Here is an 18,973-nt window from a genome sequence, read left to right as displayed (position 1 = left end):
TCTTTCCCACAAATATTTGATCCCTCTTATTTTATGTCTCTTTATAAGCTTGGGATCCGAATAAAGAGGCCATTGGGATCAAAACACAGGGCAAAAGCACACCAAATCTAGCACTCAATACATGTACGCGCACTCTACTGAAAAGGAAGCTGCTAGCATACTAATAACAGGAAGCAGAAATACATACACAAAGAGTTGGATGGGCTAGGTCCTGAACAAATGCACTGGGTATACCAAATGGCAACTGGCTTTGATTTAAGAAACTATGGGAGCCCAGGTAGATGTTACACTTGCAATGCCTAGCATAGGGGCTAAACCCTAAACACACAATACATGTCTAGGTATACCAAATGTGAAAGTAATACAAAACTTCTTCAACTCAACAATTGTATGTGAACCCTTAATACTATCACTTCTTCAAGCAATACAAAACAAAAAACCAAAAACATCTTACCTTCACGAACAGTTGCAAGTGGCGACACCACTCAAAGGGGCATGACTTCGGCAACGTGGTGGTGGTGGGACCAACACGACGTTCGGAGGTCGGCAAACGCGACAATGTCAGGGAAAAGGCACAATGTGAGGGTGGTAAAGAGGGACACAGTCGATGGGAGCTTTTGGTTTCGTCAGACAATACCTTTCTGGAGGTACGCCTAAGTATATAAATCACAGCCTTTACTATGGTGTATATCTAACACCGTCTTTGTAGGTTACTAGGTCAACGATGGTGTCTAGTAAGCCACCGTCTTAGATAAGTTCCAAAATGCCCCTGCCCACGATACAAAGACGGTGTTTCAAAAAAACGACGTTGTACAGTACATCCAACACATAAAATAGTTATATATTTACGTAAATGCCACCGCGTTCACTACTATGACGGGTTTCATACGACCGACGTAGAGTGTGCGATGTAAAATAGGGTTTTTTTAGTAGTGTTTTATGTTCTAATTCTTTTCTTTTTATCTTGCATTTATGTCTTGAATTTCTTTTAGGTTTTATTCGCTCGGGAGAGGGTATTTCCTAATAAGGATTTAAGAAGTAACACATGCATCAGTTTAGGGGTTATATGCTTGGGAAAGGGTAACACCTAATAGAACAAACTAAGAAAAGGATCGTCGGGCTAGCATTGCTAGGCATAGAATGATGGCCCAATGCCCATGCATTTAGCAACATCTAGAATTTACCCTTAATGCATTTTAATTATTGAATCTTCACAAAGGCATTTGGGAGATAGGTAGTTAAAATAGGCTTGTCATCGTGAGGCATCAGGGGTAAGTAAAATTAATAGATGTGGGTAGAACTAATTCAACTGCATTGGTAAGGAACATCATAATTACATGCATCGTAGGCCAATTAGGTTTTTCCGGTCTTGGCATTTCCATTAATTATCTTTCTAAACTATTTGATCTAGTAGTAGCAATTTACTCTTACACTTATTCTTGTTTTTACTATTTATTCCTTACTTGCAAATTGAAGAGTATTCAATAAAGTGCAATAAAATCCCTGTGGAAACGATACTCAGACTTCCGAGAAATACTACTTAGAGCGATTTGGTACACTTGCCAAACACCTCAACAAGTTTTTGGCGCCGTTGCCAGGGATTTTGTTCTCGCACTTAATTGCCATACTATATCAGTTTGTAAGCTCAATTCTTCTTTTCTTGGCTCATTCTTTTAGTATTCTTTACTTTCTCTTCTATCCTTTCTTTCTTCTCCCATAAATTGCACGGGTAATGCCTTTTTGTTTTTATGCGAGGTAGAACTGCATCTGGAGACGTTGTTCCTATTAACCTAGAAATTGAAGCTACTTGCCGGTGTAACAACGCTGCAAGAAGAAGCAGGGAGCAAGACATAAAAGGAAGCAGTTACACCTTACCTCCTCTTTCTCCAAATCACACTCAGATGGACGGGGAACCGACACGAAGAGTCACACTTGAGGACTTCTCTAATATTGCCACTCCTCAGTTCTTCACAAGTATTGCAAAATCAGAGGTCCAAGCAGCCAACATCTCCTACCCGTATTCTCTTATTTAGTTAATTCAAGGGAACCTCTTCCATGGTCTTCCAAGTGAAGATCCATATGCGCATCTAGCCTCATACATAGAGATATGTAACACCGTTAAAATCGTCGGAGTTCCAGAAGATGCAATACGCCTTAACCTCTTCTCCTTTTCCCTAGCAAGAGAGGCAAAAAGATGGTTGCACTCCTTTAAAGGCAATAGCTTAAGAACATGGGAAGAAGTAGTGGAAAAATTCTTAAAGAAGTACTTCCCAGAGTCAAAGATCGCTGAAGGAAAGATGGAGATTTCTTCTTTTCATCAATTTCCGGCTGAATCCCTTAGCGAAGCACTAGACCGTTTCCACGGATTGCTAAGAAAAACACCAACACACGAATACAGTGAGCTAGTACAGCTAAACATATTCATCGATGGCTTGCGACCTCAATCGAAACAGCTACTAGATGCATCCGTAGGAGGGAAGATCAAGCTGAAGACTCCCGAAGAAGCGATGGAGCTCATCGAGAACATGGCGGCTAGCGATCAAGCAATCCTTCACGATCGCACTTATGTTCCCACAAAAAGAAGCCTCTTGGAGCTCAGCACGCAGGACATAACTTTGGCACAAAACAAGCTCTTGACAAGGCAGATAGAAGCCCTCACCGAAACCCTCAACAAGTTGCCTCAACAATTATAAGTAGTAAGTTCTTCTCACTCTTCTGTTTTGCAGGTAGAAGAATGCCCCACATGCGGAGGGACACATGAGCCTGGACAATGTGTAAGCCAACAAGACTCCTCCCGAGAAGTAAATTATATGGGCATACCAAATCGCCACGGATTCCAGGGCTACAACCAGGGAAATTCATCCGGATTCCATCAAGGGGCAACGAGATTAATCACGGGCCACCAAGATTCAATCAAGGAAGAAACTTCATGCAAGGTTCAGGTTGGAGGAATCAAGGAAACCAATATAAGGAGCAAAGGAACCAACCACCATACCAACACCCTAGCCAAGGTCCGAATCAGCAAGAGAAGCCCACCAACATAGAGGAACTACTGTTGCAATTCATACAGGAGACAAGATCACATCAAAAGAGCACGGATGCAACCATTCAGAATCTGGAAGTTCAAATGGGCCAACTGGCGCATGACAAAGCCGAACGGCCCACTAGAACTTTCGAGGCTAACACGGAGATAAACTCGAAGGAAGAATGTAAAGCAGTACTGACTCAAGGGCAGAGAAGAGCGCAGAAGGAGGGTAAGGTAGAAGGAGAAGACCGGCCAGAAGAAGGAAGGACAGAGAAGACAGAAGAAGAAAGGATAGAAGAAGAAGAGAAAGTGGCATCACCACCTAAGACCAAGAGCCAGAGAGCAAGGGAATCCAAGAAGGAAGAACCACTAGTCCTTCCACAGGATCTCCCATATCCTACGGCACCCACCAGGAAGAACAAGGAGCGTTACTTCAGACGTTTCTTGGAAATATTCAAAGGGTTAGAAATTACTATGCCATTCGGGGAAGCCTTACAGCAGATGCCCCTCTACTCCAAATTTATGAAAGACATCCTCACCAAGAAGGGGAAGTATATTGACAACGAGAATATTGTGGTAAGAAGCAACTGCAGTGTGATAATACAGAGGAAGCTACCTAAGAAGTTTAAGGACCCCGGAAGTGTTACCATCCCGTGCACCATTGGGAAGAAAGCGATAAACAAGGCCCTCATTGATCTAGGAACAAGTATCAATTTGATGCCCTTGTCAATGTGCATAAGAATTGGGAATTTGAAGATAGATCCCACCAAGATGACACTCCAACTAGCAGACCGCTCGATCACAAGACCATACGGGGTGGTAGAAGATGTCCTGGTCAAGGTACGCCACTTCATTTTTCTGGTGGACTTTGTTATCATAGATATCGAAGAAGATATTGAGATTCCCCTTATTTTAGGCAGACCCTTCATGCTGACTGCCAACTGTGTGGTGGATATAGGGAATGGGAACTTGGGGTTGAGTATTGACAATCAGAAGATCACCTTTGACCTTTTCAAGGCAATGAAGTACCCACAGGAGGGTTGGAAGTGCTTTAGAATGGAGGAGATTGATAAGGAAGACGTCAGTATTCTCGAGACACCACAAACTTCGCTGGAAAAAGCAATGGTAAATGCTTTAGACTGTCTAACCAGTGAAGAGGAAGAAGATCTGAAGGCTTGCTTGGAAGACTTGGATCAAAAAGACAACATTCCTGAGGGAGAAGCCAAATTCGAGACGCTAGAGAAGGAAGCTCTGTTTGAGAAGAAGAAGCTAGAGTTGAAGATATTGCCCGATCATCTGAAGTATGTGTTCTTGGAGGAAGATAAGCATGTAGTGATCAGTAATGCACTCACAATCGAAGAACAAAAAAAATTGGTAGACGTCTTGAAGAAACACAGGGAAGCAATTGGATGGCACATATTGGATCTCAAGGGAATTAGCCCTGCCTACTACATGCCCAGGATAATGATGGAAGAGGACTACATGCCAATCCGACAACCTAGAGGCGGCTGAATCCAACAATGAAGGAAGAGGTAAGAAAGGAGGTGCTCAAGCTTTTGGAGGCTGGGCTCATATACCCCATCTTTGACAGCGCTTGGGTAAGCCTAGTACAGGTGGTTCCCAAGAAAGGCGGAATAACAGTGGTACAAAATGAGAGGAATGACTTGATACCAACACGAACTGTCACTGGCTGGCGGATGTGTATCGACTACCGCAAGTAGAATAAAGCCACACGGAAGGACCATTTCCCCTTACCTTTCATGGATCAGATGCTGGAGAGGCTTGCAAGGCAGACATACTACTGTTTCTTGGATGGATATTCAGGATACAACCAGATCGCGTTATACCCCAGAGATCAGAAGAAGACGGCCTTTACATGCCTCTTTGGCGTCTTTGCTTACAGAAGGATGCCATTCGGATTATGTGACGCACCAGCCACATTTCAGAGGTGCATGCTGGCCATTTTTTCAAACATGGTGGAGAAGAGCATTGAGGTATTTATGGACGACTTCTCAGTTTTTGGACCCTCATTTGGCAACTGCTTAAGGAACTTAGAGATGGTACTACAAAGGTGCGTAGAGACTAACTTGGTACTAAACTGGGAAAAGTGTCATTTCATGGTTCGAGAGGGAATAGTGCTAGGCCACAAGATCTCAACCAGAGGGATTGAGGTTGATCGGGCAAAGATAGATGTCATTGAGAAGTTTCCACCACCACTGAATGTTAAAGGCGTCAGAAGTTTCTTAGGGCATGCAGGTTTCTACAGGAGGTTCATCAAGGATTTCTAAAAGATTGTCAGGCCCTTAAGCAATCAGCTGAATAAGGACGTGGCTTTTAAGTTTGATGAAGAATGTTCAGCGGCGTTTCAGACACTGAAGAATAAGCTCACCACTGCACCAGTAATGATTGCACCAGACTGGAGTAAAGATTTTGAACTAATGTGTGATGCCAGTGATTATGCAGTAGGAGCAGTTTTGGGACAGAGGCACGACAAGGTATTTCACGCCATCTATTATGCTAGCAAGGTCCTTAATGAAGCACAACTGGATTATGCAACCACAGAAAAGGAGATGCTAGTCATTGTCTTTGCCTTGGAGAAGTTCAGGTCGTACTTGATAGGGTCGAGGGTCACCATTTTCACAGATCATGTTGCCATCAAACACCTGCTTGCCAAAATAGACTCAAAGCTGAGGTTGATTAGATGGGTCATGCTGATACAAGAATTTGACATCATTATCAAGGACAAGAAAGGATCCGAGAATGTGGTAGCCGATCATTTATCCCGATTAAAGAATGAAGAATTCACCAAGGAAGAACCAAAGGTAAAAGGAGAATTTCCTGATGAGTTTCTTTTGCAGGTTACCACCAGACCTTGGTTTGCAGACATGGCTAACTACAAAGCCATGGGAGCCATTCTAGAGGAGTTTAATTGGAGTCAGAGGAAGAAATTCTTGCATGATGCACGCTTCTATGTGTGGGATGACCCTCATTTGTTCAGGGTAGGAGCTGATAATCTATTACGGAGATGCGTCACAAAGGAGGAAGCACGGAGCATTCTTTGGCACTGCCACAGTTCACCCTATGGCGAACACCACAGTGGGGACAGAATAGTAGCAAAAGTGCTACAATCAGGTTTTTTCTGGCCCTCTATTTTTAAAGATGCTTACGAGTTTGTGCGTTGCTGTGATAAATGCCAGAGAACAGGGGGGATATCTTGAAGGAATGAGATGCCTTTGCAGAATAACATGGAAGTAAAGATCTTTGAATGTTGGGGCATAGACTTCATGGGGCCCCTTCCTTCTTCATACAGGAATGTCTACATCTTGGTAGCTATGAATTACGTCTCCAAATGGGTGGAAGCCATAGCCACGCCGAAAGACAACGCCAGGGTAGTGATAAAATTTCTGAAAAAGAACATCTTTTCCCGTTTTGGAGTCCCACGAGCCTTGATTAGTGATGGAGGAATGCACTTCTGCAATAATCAGTTGAAGAAAGTCCTGAAGCACTATAATGTACGACATAAGGTGGTCACACCTTATCATCCTCAAACAAATGGCCAAGCAGAAATTTCTAACAGAGAGCTCAAGCGAATCCTGGAGAAGACAATGACATTGGGCCTTGAAGCTCGATGATACTCTCTCTGGGCCTACAGGACAACATTCAAGACTCCCATCGGCTTATCACCATTTCAGCTAGTGTATGGGAAGGCATGTCATTTACCAGTGGAGCTGGAGCACAAAGCATATTGGGCTCTTAAGTTGCTCAACTTTGATAGCAACGCATGCAGAGAAAAGAGGAAGCTATATTTGCTAGAACTAGAAGAGATGAGACTAAATGCCTATGAGTCATCCAGAATTTACAAGCAAAAGACGAAGGCATATCATGACAAGAAGCTACAAAGGAAAGAATTCTAGCCAGGGCAACAAGTACTACTCTTTAACTCGAGACTAAGGCTATTCCCACGTAAGCTGAAGTCCAAGTGGTCAGGGCCGTTCATAATCAAAGAAGTCAGACCTCACGGAGCAGTAGAATTGGTGGACCCGAGAGAAGAGAACTTTGAGAAGAAATGGATCGTCAATGGACACCGCTTAAAGCCTTATAATGGAGGACAATTAGAGCGATTGACGACCATCTTCTATTTTAATGATCCGTGAAGAAGGCCTAGTGTCTAGCTAAAGACAATAAACTAAGCGCTGGTTGGGAGGTAATCCAACATATTTTGTATAAATGTAGTCATTTTTCTGTATTCATTTTAAAAAAAAAGCCCAACAGGTGCAAATAGAAAACAGGAGGTGCAGAAAGTAAAGGCCCAGCAGGTGAAGTCAGCAATAAGAGGGGTGCCAATAGCAGAATAGAAGTGGGCTGCACGAAGCCACACACTTAGCGCACATCCAGGCGCTAAGCGCCCAGGTACATTTTCAAATTTTAAATTTTAAAAAAATTGAGGGAAAACCAAGGGACGTTGCCCTTGGTGCGCTTAGCAGCCACTTGCGCGCTAAGCGCGAGAATCATAAATTGTTGGACAGTTTTCAAAACTGTCCAACCCCTCAGCTGCCTTTGTATTTTAAATTTTAATCACCTCATTTTTTTTTCTTCCCTTCTGCGCACTCCCACTCCTTATACCCTCTTTCTCTTTTCTAAGCTTACTTGCTTCCCTGTTCCTTTCTCACGCAGTTTTCACGCAAATAGGTAAGATTTGGAATCTGGACTTTTGATGTAATGATTTGCAGGTAGCATCACGCTAAGCCCTACACAGAGGCTTAGCGAGAACAGGCAGCAGGGACAAAAAGGAAGAAGAGCGCGCTAAGCCTGCGCCAGACAATACACAAAAACGCAGCACACGCTTAGCCGGCACCTCGCGCTAAGCGCGCTCATGCATCTCAGCGAACCGCTAAACGCGCGCCCGTGGCACTAAGCGTGTGCCAGCAGCACCAGGAGGAAGGCGCTAAGCGCGGGGCTGGGCCTTTGGGCCCGTTAGCCCTCGCGCTTTACTTTTTGCACCCATTTTTCACTAACTACACTCCCTTCTAAATTTCTTTTTGCACCCCTATCTTCACTAACTGCACCCCTATTCTAAATTTCTTTTTGCACCCCCCTGATTGCTAACTGCAGCCTGTTTGCTCCTGTTTTTTTTTTTTTTCAGATGGCTTCCCGCAAACGCCGAGCTATGCCCACACCTGGGGAAGCATCAGGCTGGGACTCCTCCCGCTTCACCTCGAAGATCGCTTGGCATAGGTACCGGGACAACATTCAGCTCCAGAACATTCTTCCGGAGAGGAATGTAGAGCTCGCACTTGGGATGTTTGATGAGTTCCTCCAGGAGCTCCAGAGGTGCAGATGGGACCAAGTTCTGACCTGATTACCCGAGAAGAGGATTGATCTTGCTCTGGTGAAGGATTTTTACTCCAACCTATATGATCCAGAGGACTGCAGTCCGAAGTTTTGCAGGGTTCGAGGACAGGTGGTCAGATTTGACGCTGAGACGATTAATGATTTCCTCAACACCCCGGTCCTCCAGGCAAAAGGGGAAGAGTACCCAGCCTACTCCTAGTACCTCCGCACTCCTCCCGATCACAACGCCATCCTTTCCACCTTGTGCACACTCGGGGGGCGTTTTGTGCTGAATGTTGATGGTGCCCCTTGGAAGCTGCTGCGGAAGGACCTTACGACACTCGCTCAGATATGGAGTGTCTTTTCGTATTTTAATCTTGCTCCTACTTCTCACACTTCTGATATTAATATTGACAGGGCCCGACTCATATACGGCTTGGTGAGGAAGATGGACCTGGACCTGGGAAGCCTCATTTCCCTACAGATCAGCCAGATCGTCCAGTCCAGCACTTCCAGGCTCGAATTTCCAGCGTTGATCACGACGTTGTGTGACATTCAGGGGGTTGTCTCTGATACCCTAATTTGAGTCACTCAGTCCTGTGATCAACCTTGCTTATATGCAGAAGAACTGCTGGAACCCCACAGACCCTTCTATCACATTTCCAGGAGTCCATCATCCATGCACCAAAGACCCAGGGTCAGCATCAGAGGCTCCTCTTCCTCCCCATCCCCCTTCTCCGCCTTCTTCCCAGGGATCGCGTCCTCCACTTGCATCCACCTCAGCACCCCTGGACTTGCATGGTTAGATGCTGAGATCCATTCATATGGGACAACAACTCATTATGGAGAACATGCACAGGCTGTCCCTGCACCTGCAGATGGATCCACCGCTCATCACTCTAGAGGCTTATCGTCAGCAGGTCGCCTGGCCAGGAGACCAACCCTCCATTGACAGGGGGAAGAGCCTTTTGGAGCCGCTACTGAGGATCCTGCAGTTGATGAAGACCTCATTGCTGACTTGGCTGGGGCTGATTGGGGCCCATGGGCAGACTTGGGCGGAGGCAACACATGATCTTACTTTATGTTTTGATGTTTTTATGTTTTTGATGTTTTATGTTTTCTTTTATGTTTTTATGTTTTAATGTAGTCTATTTGGGAATTTAAAAAAGTAGTAGTAATAATATTAGTATTCAGTATGTGTTTTCTGAGTAATAATTGCATGATAACTTGAGCAGTCATAATTCTTTAGCTTGTTCTGAAAGGTCCAACACTTGAGATGTTATTGATCCTTGGAGAAACACTGGTTCTGGAAGCACAAGTCAGGTCAGGAAATGGAACATGAATAGCACAGAGTGGAAAAGGTTAGCTTGATGGAACAAGGTAATAACTGGTACGCCGAATACTTACTTAGTCCCGGTGAGAGTGTGAACTTAATTGTGAGAGAAAACGCCTGTTATTAAGTTCCTAATTTTGCATCATTCTTAGACTTTTAGATTAGTTACTTAAGGTGGATATGATCAAGGCCATGTTTGTTTTGTTTAGCTACTTAGCCAAAAAGCCAACCCAACATAATTTTACCCCTTGCTTGCACCCATGATTGAGCCAACAGATTATTTTGAATTAACCCTTGAGCCAAAAAATGATAGTCGTGACCCTTTAGGATTTTAAGAGAGCAAAAAGGGATTATAAAGGTCTTAATTTGGGGGATTTTGGATAAGTGGCCAAGACAATAGTACAACACATAGTAAGACACCTTTTACAAATTGTAGGCCCAATATAAAAAGAAAAGAAAAGAGAGAAGAGAATTCTTAAATAGAATTTTTAAATAAAGGGCAGAAAGAAAAGAACAAGAGAGGTGTCAAAAGAAAAGTGTTGTGGAGAAATAAACGGGCTGAGTAAAAGGCCTAGGCAGAATTGAAAATTTTGCTCTCTTATAATCCTAAGTTTGAATTTCCAAGAAAAACCATGATTTTTTTTAGCCAGGCCCCGATACAAGCCAATAAAGTCCTTAGTGATCCACCGAAGGTAACTAAAGTTAACTTTAACTGAGATGAAATGTAAAACTCTGGAGTCTTACTTGCAGGTTGTTATTAAATTGCAAACACTAAACAAGACACTTGTGAGCAGAGGGAAACACCAGCCTTGTGAGGAAAGTAAGGCAAGCCAAACTCGATTGAATTCCTGATGACTAACCGATTCAACTCTTGTGTTTTTATGCTTTCATTTTGAAGATGTTGACAGATGTGGAAGGGACTAGTCAAAGAATAGAGGAACTGAAGTCATTGATGGTGTTGGAACATTTAGAACTTGCTTGAGAATTTATTTGCTTTTATTTTTGGTTTGCTTGGGGACAAGCAAAGTTTAATTTGAGGGATTTTGATAATTGCTACTAAAACATAAAATTCTACATAAGACAAATCAAAAACTGAATTTAAAACTAATTTGATTCAAAACAAGGCCTAAAGTTGACTAAAATGCCAAATAAATGTCACAAAATGCATATGAAAATCTGATAAATTTAATGTTTATCAAGACTACCTTACATAATGTGATTCCAATCAAAAGTATGCTTAGGTGCTTTGAGCTCTTTTCGGTCCTAAAGGTGAATTTTCATACAAGCATTTTTTGGAGCTTTGGTACTGGAACAAAGAGTTTTGGAGAGCTATGCAAGTGCGATGAATTGAAAGATTATAAAGTTTCCTTTCATATACCTTGATATTTCAATCAATGCAAATCCTAGGAAGGAGGAGACTTGGGGGCTAATTGTGGAAAAAAATTACAAGGAGACTACAATCTTGGAAGCACAAAACTCTATCTCTTGCAGGAAGGATTTGCCTAATAAATTTGGTAATATCTTCTCTCCCTCTCTTTTATATGTCTTTTTTTTAGGATGCCTAGAGGTGTGATAAAAAAGATTAAGAGATTGCAAAAATATTTCCTTTGGGGTGTGAGAGAGTTTGAGAGGAAACTTATGTGGGTGAAATGGTCTACGGTTTGTAGGCCTAAAGGTCATGGTGGTTTGGGGGTGAGGGACTTGGCTTCCTTTAATGATGCTTTGTTAGGAAATTGAAGATGAAACCTTTTTTTTCTTAAAGTGAGGCTTTGTTAGGAGAGGATGAAACCCTTTTTTCTTAAAGTGAGGCTTTGTGGGTAAGAGTCTTAGAGTTTAAATATGGGGGATGGAGGGAACTAGTGGATGCTAATTCCTCAAAGAAGACATCCATTTGGTGGTGAGATTTGTGTATAGTGTGTGGGGGCAAAACCCATTGAAGTGGTTTGACTTATTGATGAGGTGGAGAATTGATAGTGGTGCGGCAAGGTTTTGGCAAGACAATTAGTTGGGGGATAATATTCATGCTTTTATTTTTTCCTAGATTATTTGCCATGTCTTCACAACAAATGGATACATTAAACAAGATGGGGGAGTGGAGGGGTGATGAGGGGGAGTGGAACATTAGATGGAGGAGAAATTGTTTTTTGTGAGAGGAGTCCTTGAGGGAGGAACTTTGTGAAAAGCTAAGTCATATTTCTTTAAAAAGGCACGGGGAGGATTCATGGCTATGGCTATGTGATTCTAGTGGTGTCTATTAGGTGCATTCGGCTTATTTGGCTATTACTGAGATGAAGGAGGGGAACCAAGCCTGTCCAATGTTCTCTTCCATTTAACAAGTTCAAGTTCTGCCAAAGGTACAAGTTCTTATTTGGAGGACTCTTCTAAACCGTTTACCTTCGAGAAATAATTTGGCTTTGAGAGGGGTTATGCTACAATCAAATCTTTGCCCCTTTTGAGTATCACAAGAGAAAACTAGTGATCATGTTCTATTCCTATGCAAAGAGATCTATAGGGTATGATACGCTTGTCTTGGTTGGTTTGATGAAAGCTCTGTCCTCCTGGGAACTGCAGTATCTCATTGGAGCTATCTCGAGCAATAAAGTAAGGTGAGAATGGTGGTTTGGGGAGCAACTCGTTGGAATATCTGGTGTGAGAGGAATATCTGGTGTGAGAGGAATATCTGTGTTTTTAGACAACAGGAATTTAATGAGCAAAGATTGATCCAAAATATTATGTTTTATTCTTGGCTCTGGATAAAAAAAAATTATCTCTGGTGATGTTCCATCCTTCGTTCTGTGGCAGCTGAATATAACCTCTTGCATCATGGGTGTTATGAATGGTTAGAAGCGGTGAGGGTTGGAGCACTTACTGGTTTGGGTTTGGTTGCAATTGGTTGTTATTGGCGGTACCTAGTTTCATGTGGGCGTGCAAGGGACCATTTTAATTGTTGTTCATGGAATTGGTTGAGTTGGGTGAGAAACGGGACAAAATCTTATGGTTTCGATTGGAGCAGGCTTCATTCTCCATGTCATAAATACTCTGGTCAATCCCGATGCTGTTTAATTGTTTCGTGCATGGATGCATAACACTTACTCGGTACATATTGGGGACTGCTGGTGTCAAATGTTATTGGGGATAGATCTGACCATTGGTTGGTATAATTTTCGGGCTGTTATTTTGTTATTGGTGGGTTAAGCCTTTGGTTACATGATATCTATTACAACATGTCAGTTTTAAATGCCTTGTAATCAAGGGAGTTGTTATGTACATTGACTCATTGGTACTTGTGGTACCTCTAATATATACAAAGTTGTTTATGCTTTAAAAATATATATTATAAAGTTCTATACTATACTATTATAATATTATTCTAATATAAACATATAAAAAAAGTAATAACAGTACGATAAAAGTCATAATAGTATGCTGTAAGAATTAGCCATGACTTGTAGATATATAAATGACGTATCAATGAAGAAAAAAAGATTTATAAACCAAGTATTTACTAGAAGCAATTGAATGCTTCCAATTAAGCCAATCCTTGTTTTTTTTTTATAAAAAAAATTACCTTCTAAAAGGATGACATTTTGATAAACTTCAAAATAGTTTAAAATGTTATTTAAATGCTAATGGTATATCTCATTATTGAAAGACTTGATTTGTTCGAATACGAACCCATAATATTTAATTCTACCACGTCTAGCGGTAAAATTATATATCAAACATATTTAGTTTGGCAATCCCCACTGAATAGTACGAAGGAATCCCCACTGAATAGTTTAAAATGTACTTTGTAAAAAGAAAAATAATAATAAAGAAAGAAAAGAAAAATTATCAGACACAGTTATTTGCAATCCCCACTGAATAGTAAGAAAAATCCACGCTGAATAGTTTAAAATGTGTTTCGTAAAAAAAAAAAAAAACGCGGAAGCAAAGATAAAATTACATTTGTCATTGGGGACGTGGCCACCCAGTTTTTATTTTTAAATTTAAAAGGTACTTTAGTTAAATTTCAGAAGATCATGAAGGGTAGAACATGATTTATTTTATGGCTTAAAGAACAGATAAAAAAATTTATAAGGTTCAAACAATTTTTTAGTTCATGTAAAATATATGATTTTTTATTATAATCTTTTAAAGATTTTTATTTTGATTTCAGTTGCTGCAAAAAAAAAAAGAGTTTTAATCTTTTAAGTATTAGAAAAAGGATTTATAATGACACTCTAAAAAATTTATACAGTCATTCAATCAAAACTCATAATATATGATAAATTTATTGATTCTTAAACTAAATATTTTAAAATAACTTAAATGATGATTTATTATTGGATAAACTTAAAATTACTTTTACCCGTTCAATGTATAAACATTAAATTCTTTAAATATAATTTTGTATAATGGTTGTACCAATGTTTAAACCTAGGACCTCATGCATACTACCCCAAATCCCCCACCATTAAAATAGTATTTTCAAATTCTCATTTGTTTGAAATAATTGATGAAATAAGACTAATTAGTAAGGATTTAAAAATATAATTTATTAAAAAATAATATTAAACGAGTTAAATTCTTTGATAATGTAATAAGTCAATTTACCGTCAATATTTGATTAAAACACAAAAAATTAAATTTTATAGGAACTACAAATATATTTAAAAAATTAAAATAAAAAATATATATTTTATAAGAAGTTAAGAATCAGAAAGGTTAGTTAAGCCTATTTACAAATTGTCTATTAACAAGTTTGAATTTCACATGGGTAGTTGAATTTGAATTTATGTCACTGTGAGATATGAGAATCATTTTTACTAACCAGACCAATTTTTACTGGCTTTATTTTTAATTTTAAAACATAAAGTTTCAGTTTCAAATATTCATTTTGCCCGCAGAGAAATTTTATGCTTGCTTTGCTCATGGGATTGTGTCATATCGAAAATGAAATTTTCAGATCATTCTTAAAATGTTTGGATATTCTATTGATTACTGTTTAAGCTTAACTTTCCACGTCCTCCTTATTTAACTTCATTGGAGTCCACCTATATACAACTGTGAACACATCCAGTCATGCCCTAACCAGGATAGGGCTTTCGAGGATTCTCCTTTTGGCTGTATTGAATCATCCCCCTGTTGTATGTTATTACATCCAGTCATTTTATAACCATTTTTAATCTCAACCAACAATAATATATAATCCATATATTTTTTTTACTTCAAATTAGTGTACGGGAACAAAAAGTGTATGAATAAAATAAGTGAAATTATATTTTAGTCCCTTTACTATTTCATTTCTTGAATTTAATTTCCTCATATTTTTCATAAATTTGTTTCTGCTATTTTAATTGTATAATTTTGATCGATTTATTAATTTGACATTTGATATTAACATGACTGTGCAATAAAGTTTTGCTTTAACATGACTTTAATATTATTGGAAACGATGCTAAAGATCACGGTTCAGGGGCATATATGACTACTGACTTATATTACTTATTTATGGTATCTCATGCAAGTCTTTCAGGATATCTTTCAGGATATGACAGAAACTCCTCAGATACATTGACGCTACAAAACTGGTAAGGATTAAAACTTGAATCCAGGAATATAGAAGAATACAAAGGAGGAGAAGAGAGGATTTTTGTCGATGTGTCTAAAACAGCGTGAGGAGAACTTTTTATATAGAGCGTTAGGTAGCATGTAGCCATTGGATAACTAAATAAAAGAATTGCATATTAAGACCGTAATAAAACATAATTGATATGTTTTTTAAACGATAATAATAACAAAAACGTAAACCCCATAATTGATAAAAAAAAAAAAAGCATTAAGGCCGGAAATCCCGTAATTGGACCTTATTGAAATATGTCACATTATTAAAACCAAGAATTTTCCGGTAAGCTTTTGAATTTTAAAATAATCTCAAAAAGAATTTTATTAAATCAGTAAAAGGATTGCACAACCCATGATCATTTTTCTCTCCACTTAGTTACTTCTTACCAAAGAATAATTAATGTTTGAAAAAAGAATAATATAATTAATTAAGGGTATATATTATATGATAAAATAATTCATACATTAAACTTTTAGAAGAGGGTCTTATAAAAAAAAGGCAACTAATAAAATGAAAAATATCTTATATATAAAAATAAGGGTAATATAAACTAGCGAGTCAAAGCTATCAAGAAAATATCAGACTTTGTCTTTTATAATTCCTATCAAAACTACAACAAATGTTAACATACTATTGCATTAGAGATTTAGAGTGTTAACTTGGTATTGCTATTATATATTAATATCAAGTTAATATTTTGAAGGGATTAATATCAAATTAATAAGTTGACGAAAATTGTCCAATGAAAATAATCAGATCAAATTTGGAAGAAAACAATGGAGAAAATTAATAGAAATAAAAAATTAAGCCAAAAAGTTCACCAGAAAACACATGCCCATAAAATTAGGCTGAAATAATAGATACGTTTTAACAAGTTAATGAAGAGGTTTATGTTGAGGTTTCAACCGTAAAAAACTAGATTTTAAACTAGTGTTATAATTAATAATTTAATATATATATATATATATATATATATATATATATATATATATATATATATATATATATAATAGTTGTGTAATACCTGTATAAAAATGTATAAATTCAAAATGAACGTAAAAGTATTTAAACACAAATATAATCATTAGTTATAAAATAAATTATTAGTTTTTAAAACCTTTTAGTAGTATATAAAATGAAATTATATTAAAACTAAGAAAGATGATTAGTTAAAAAATATTAAGCCTATTGAAATTTTGTTATGTTGTATATTATGTCCAACTAATAATAGTTATGTAATACCTATATATAAAAATGTATAAATTCAAAATGAATGTAAAAGCATTTAAATTTGAGTGATAATTTTTGTTATTGTGGATATTATGTTAACATGAGCTTATTTTTTTTGTAATTAATAATTTTAAATGTGTTTATATTTAATATTAAAATTGTTGAAATAGTATGATTTTTATTTAATAGAATAATAGATGTAGTTGTTAATAATTTAAATAATAATATTATTATTTTTAAAGATATTAATTTTAATTATGTAATAATAAATTGAGCACTCTTGATTACAATAAAATTGAGCTATTATTGTTACTATTATTAACATTGTTATTATATGTTTCAGAACTTACAATTTAACTTTTTTTCCTCATTTTATGTAAATATAGTTATAAATAATTTGAGTATACAATAATAGTATAATTATTACTGATAAAGATGATATAAATGGTCGGTGGTTATGTAGTGTTAAAGTAGTGTATTGGTTCTCAATCTTTATTTTTCATTCATCACAAAATTCATTGAATAATGTATTGTTGTAAGAATTTTCTCCTCTTACCTACACAAAAAAATATCACAGCTAGTTGTAAATAACTAAGATAGAAGTGTGCACTATTAGAAAAAACATTTTCTACGGCACCAAAATGAAGATGGATCCTCAAAAACCGTCTTAGAATATAGGTGGTGACAGTTTTGTAAATACGAAATTTGTCAATGAGGACGATTTTATGAAAACTGTCTTAGAAGATTGTCATTCTAAGACGGTTTTGTAAAATTTGTCAACAAAACTGTCTTAGAAGGTTTTATGCTTTTTTTTTATATTTGATGTCTAGCTCCCTATACTTTTTCACACTCTGTATTCTCACTCTTTAACTCCCCTCTAGGGTTCTCAAGCCGTCGCGAGAGGGACCAAGGTCACCTCTCCATCAATGCCTCCAAGACCAGATTCATTGTGATGATGTGCTCGTGTTGAGCTTGCACCGTGCTGCAAGATCATCCAAGACTAGATCCTCAAGCTTCACGCGTGCTGCGAGCTCACCGACGCTGAAATTGATATGAACCTTCATTGCACAAGGGCTGACTTAGGATCGTCTAGGATTAAACCTTGATGGAAAATTCAGAAATTGATTAAGAAAAGGATGAGAAATTGGCAAGACTCAAGGGTTGGGCAGTGGCTAATTTCCTGGGTCTTATTTAGGAGTAGGAATAGGCCAGGTCAGGCTTTAAAAGGCCTGAGCCTAGCCTATGATGAATTTTTTAGGCCTGAGTCTGGCCTATAGCCTATCAAATGCTTTTATTTTGATTCGGCCTGACCTTTTTAAAAACTTAGCCTGACCTGATAGTCTTTTTAAAAGCCTTCTTCACATTAAGTCTTTAATATTTATTTCATAATTGTTTTTACCAAAAAAAAAAATAACACACCTTCTATAATAGGCTAAACAAAGCCTTAATATATAATTTGTCTTAATTTTTAATCTAATATTAATTTAGTTGATAGTCCTACAAATATATGAATAATATAAACAGAGATTACCAGATGATATAAAATAATTCAAAATAAAAGAAAACCTCTTTCTTTTAATTTAAAATATTATAAAATATAAATATCATATCACATACTTTTTTAATTGATTTTTAAAATTACTTATTTATTAAATTAAATTTTTTAATTTTGTTTTTTAATTTTTTTTAAAGAAAATTATATTATTAAATATAATTATTTTTGTTTTATTATTTAATTTACTTAATATATTTTTTAGGTGAATATTTATATTTTTGATATCTTTTGGATTTGTTTTTCTTTTCTTTCCATATCTACGAGTCATAGATAAGAAAAATACCAATTCATATCATTTAAGCAAAAAATAACTATTAATTAAATATCTTTAAAGATATTTTTAATATATTTTTATTATCAAAAATAGCTCATATTTAGCCGTTATTAGTATCTTTTGGATATTTTAATCTTTTCTTTTCATATCTGCACAAATAATAAAAATATCAATTCTTATCACTTAAGTCTAAAATAACTGCTAAATAAATATTTTTAAAGATATTCTTAATATATTTTTATTTAAAGATATTTTCAATATAGCATTTACTACTCTTTGAAATATTATGTTTATCGTATAAGATAAATGTATAAATTATTTTTTTACTGTATTTTTAGTTTATTTTAATACTACTAATTAATTTTCTTATTTTCTTATGGAGCATGCGTAATCAAAGTCTGCTAGTTTTAAAAAATATTAATTGTACCCAAAAGATTATATATATATATATATATATATATATATAGGCTGGCCTATCAGGCTTATAAGCCTTTTTAATAAACTTAAGCCTAGTCTTTTTAATTTAATAGGCTTTTAAAAAAGTTTGAACCTAACTTTTTAATTAAATAGGTCAGGCCAGACCAGGTTTTATGTAGGCCAGGTCATAGGCCCCTGTA

The 18,973-nt window shown here is 37.2% G+C and overlaps 1 protein-coding gene across 1 annotated transcript; it reads left to right on the top strand.

Annotated features, from left to right (window-relative positions):
- Nucleotides 1-2,770: 2,770 nt before the first annotated feature.
- Nucleotides 2,771-4,537, top strand: LOC102662654 (uncharacterized). The gene has a single exon (XM_014772487.1). The coding sequence runs from the start codon at nt 2,771-2,773 to the stop codon at nt 4,535-4,537; it is 1,767 nt and encodes a 588-aa protein (XP_014627973.1).
- The last annotated feature ends 14,436 nt before the right edge of the window (nt 4,538-18,973 follow it).

The sequence above is a fragment of the Glycine max genome, chromosome 20 (assembly GCF_000004515.6).
Source record: "Glycine max cultivar Williams 82 chromosome 20, Glycine_max_v4.0, whole genome shotgun sequence".
Taxonomy (NCBI): Eukaryota; Viridiplantae; Streptophyta; class Magnoliopsida; order Fabales; family Fabaceae; genus Glycine; species Glycine max.
This window is presented reverse-complemented; position numbering and strand designations above follow the sequence as displayed.

Excerpts from the sequence above, each read along its gene's own strand:
- LOC102662654 (XM_014772487.1), top strand. The coding sequence starts at position 2,771 with ATGTGTAAGCCAACAAGACTCCTCCCGAGAAGTAAATTATATGGGCAT.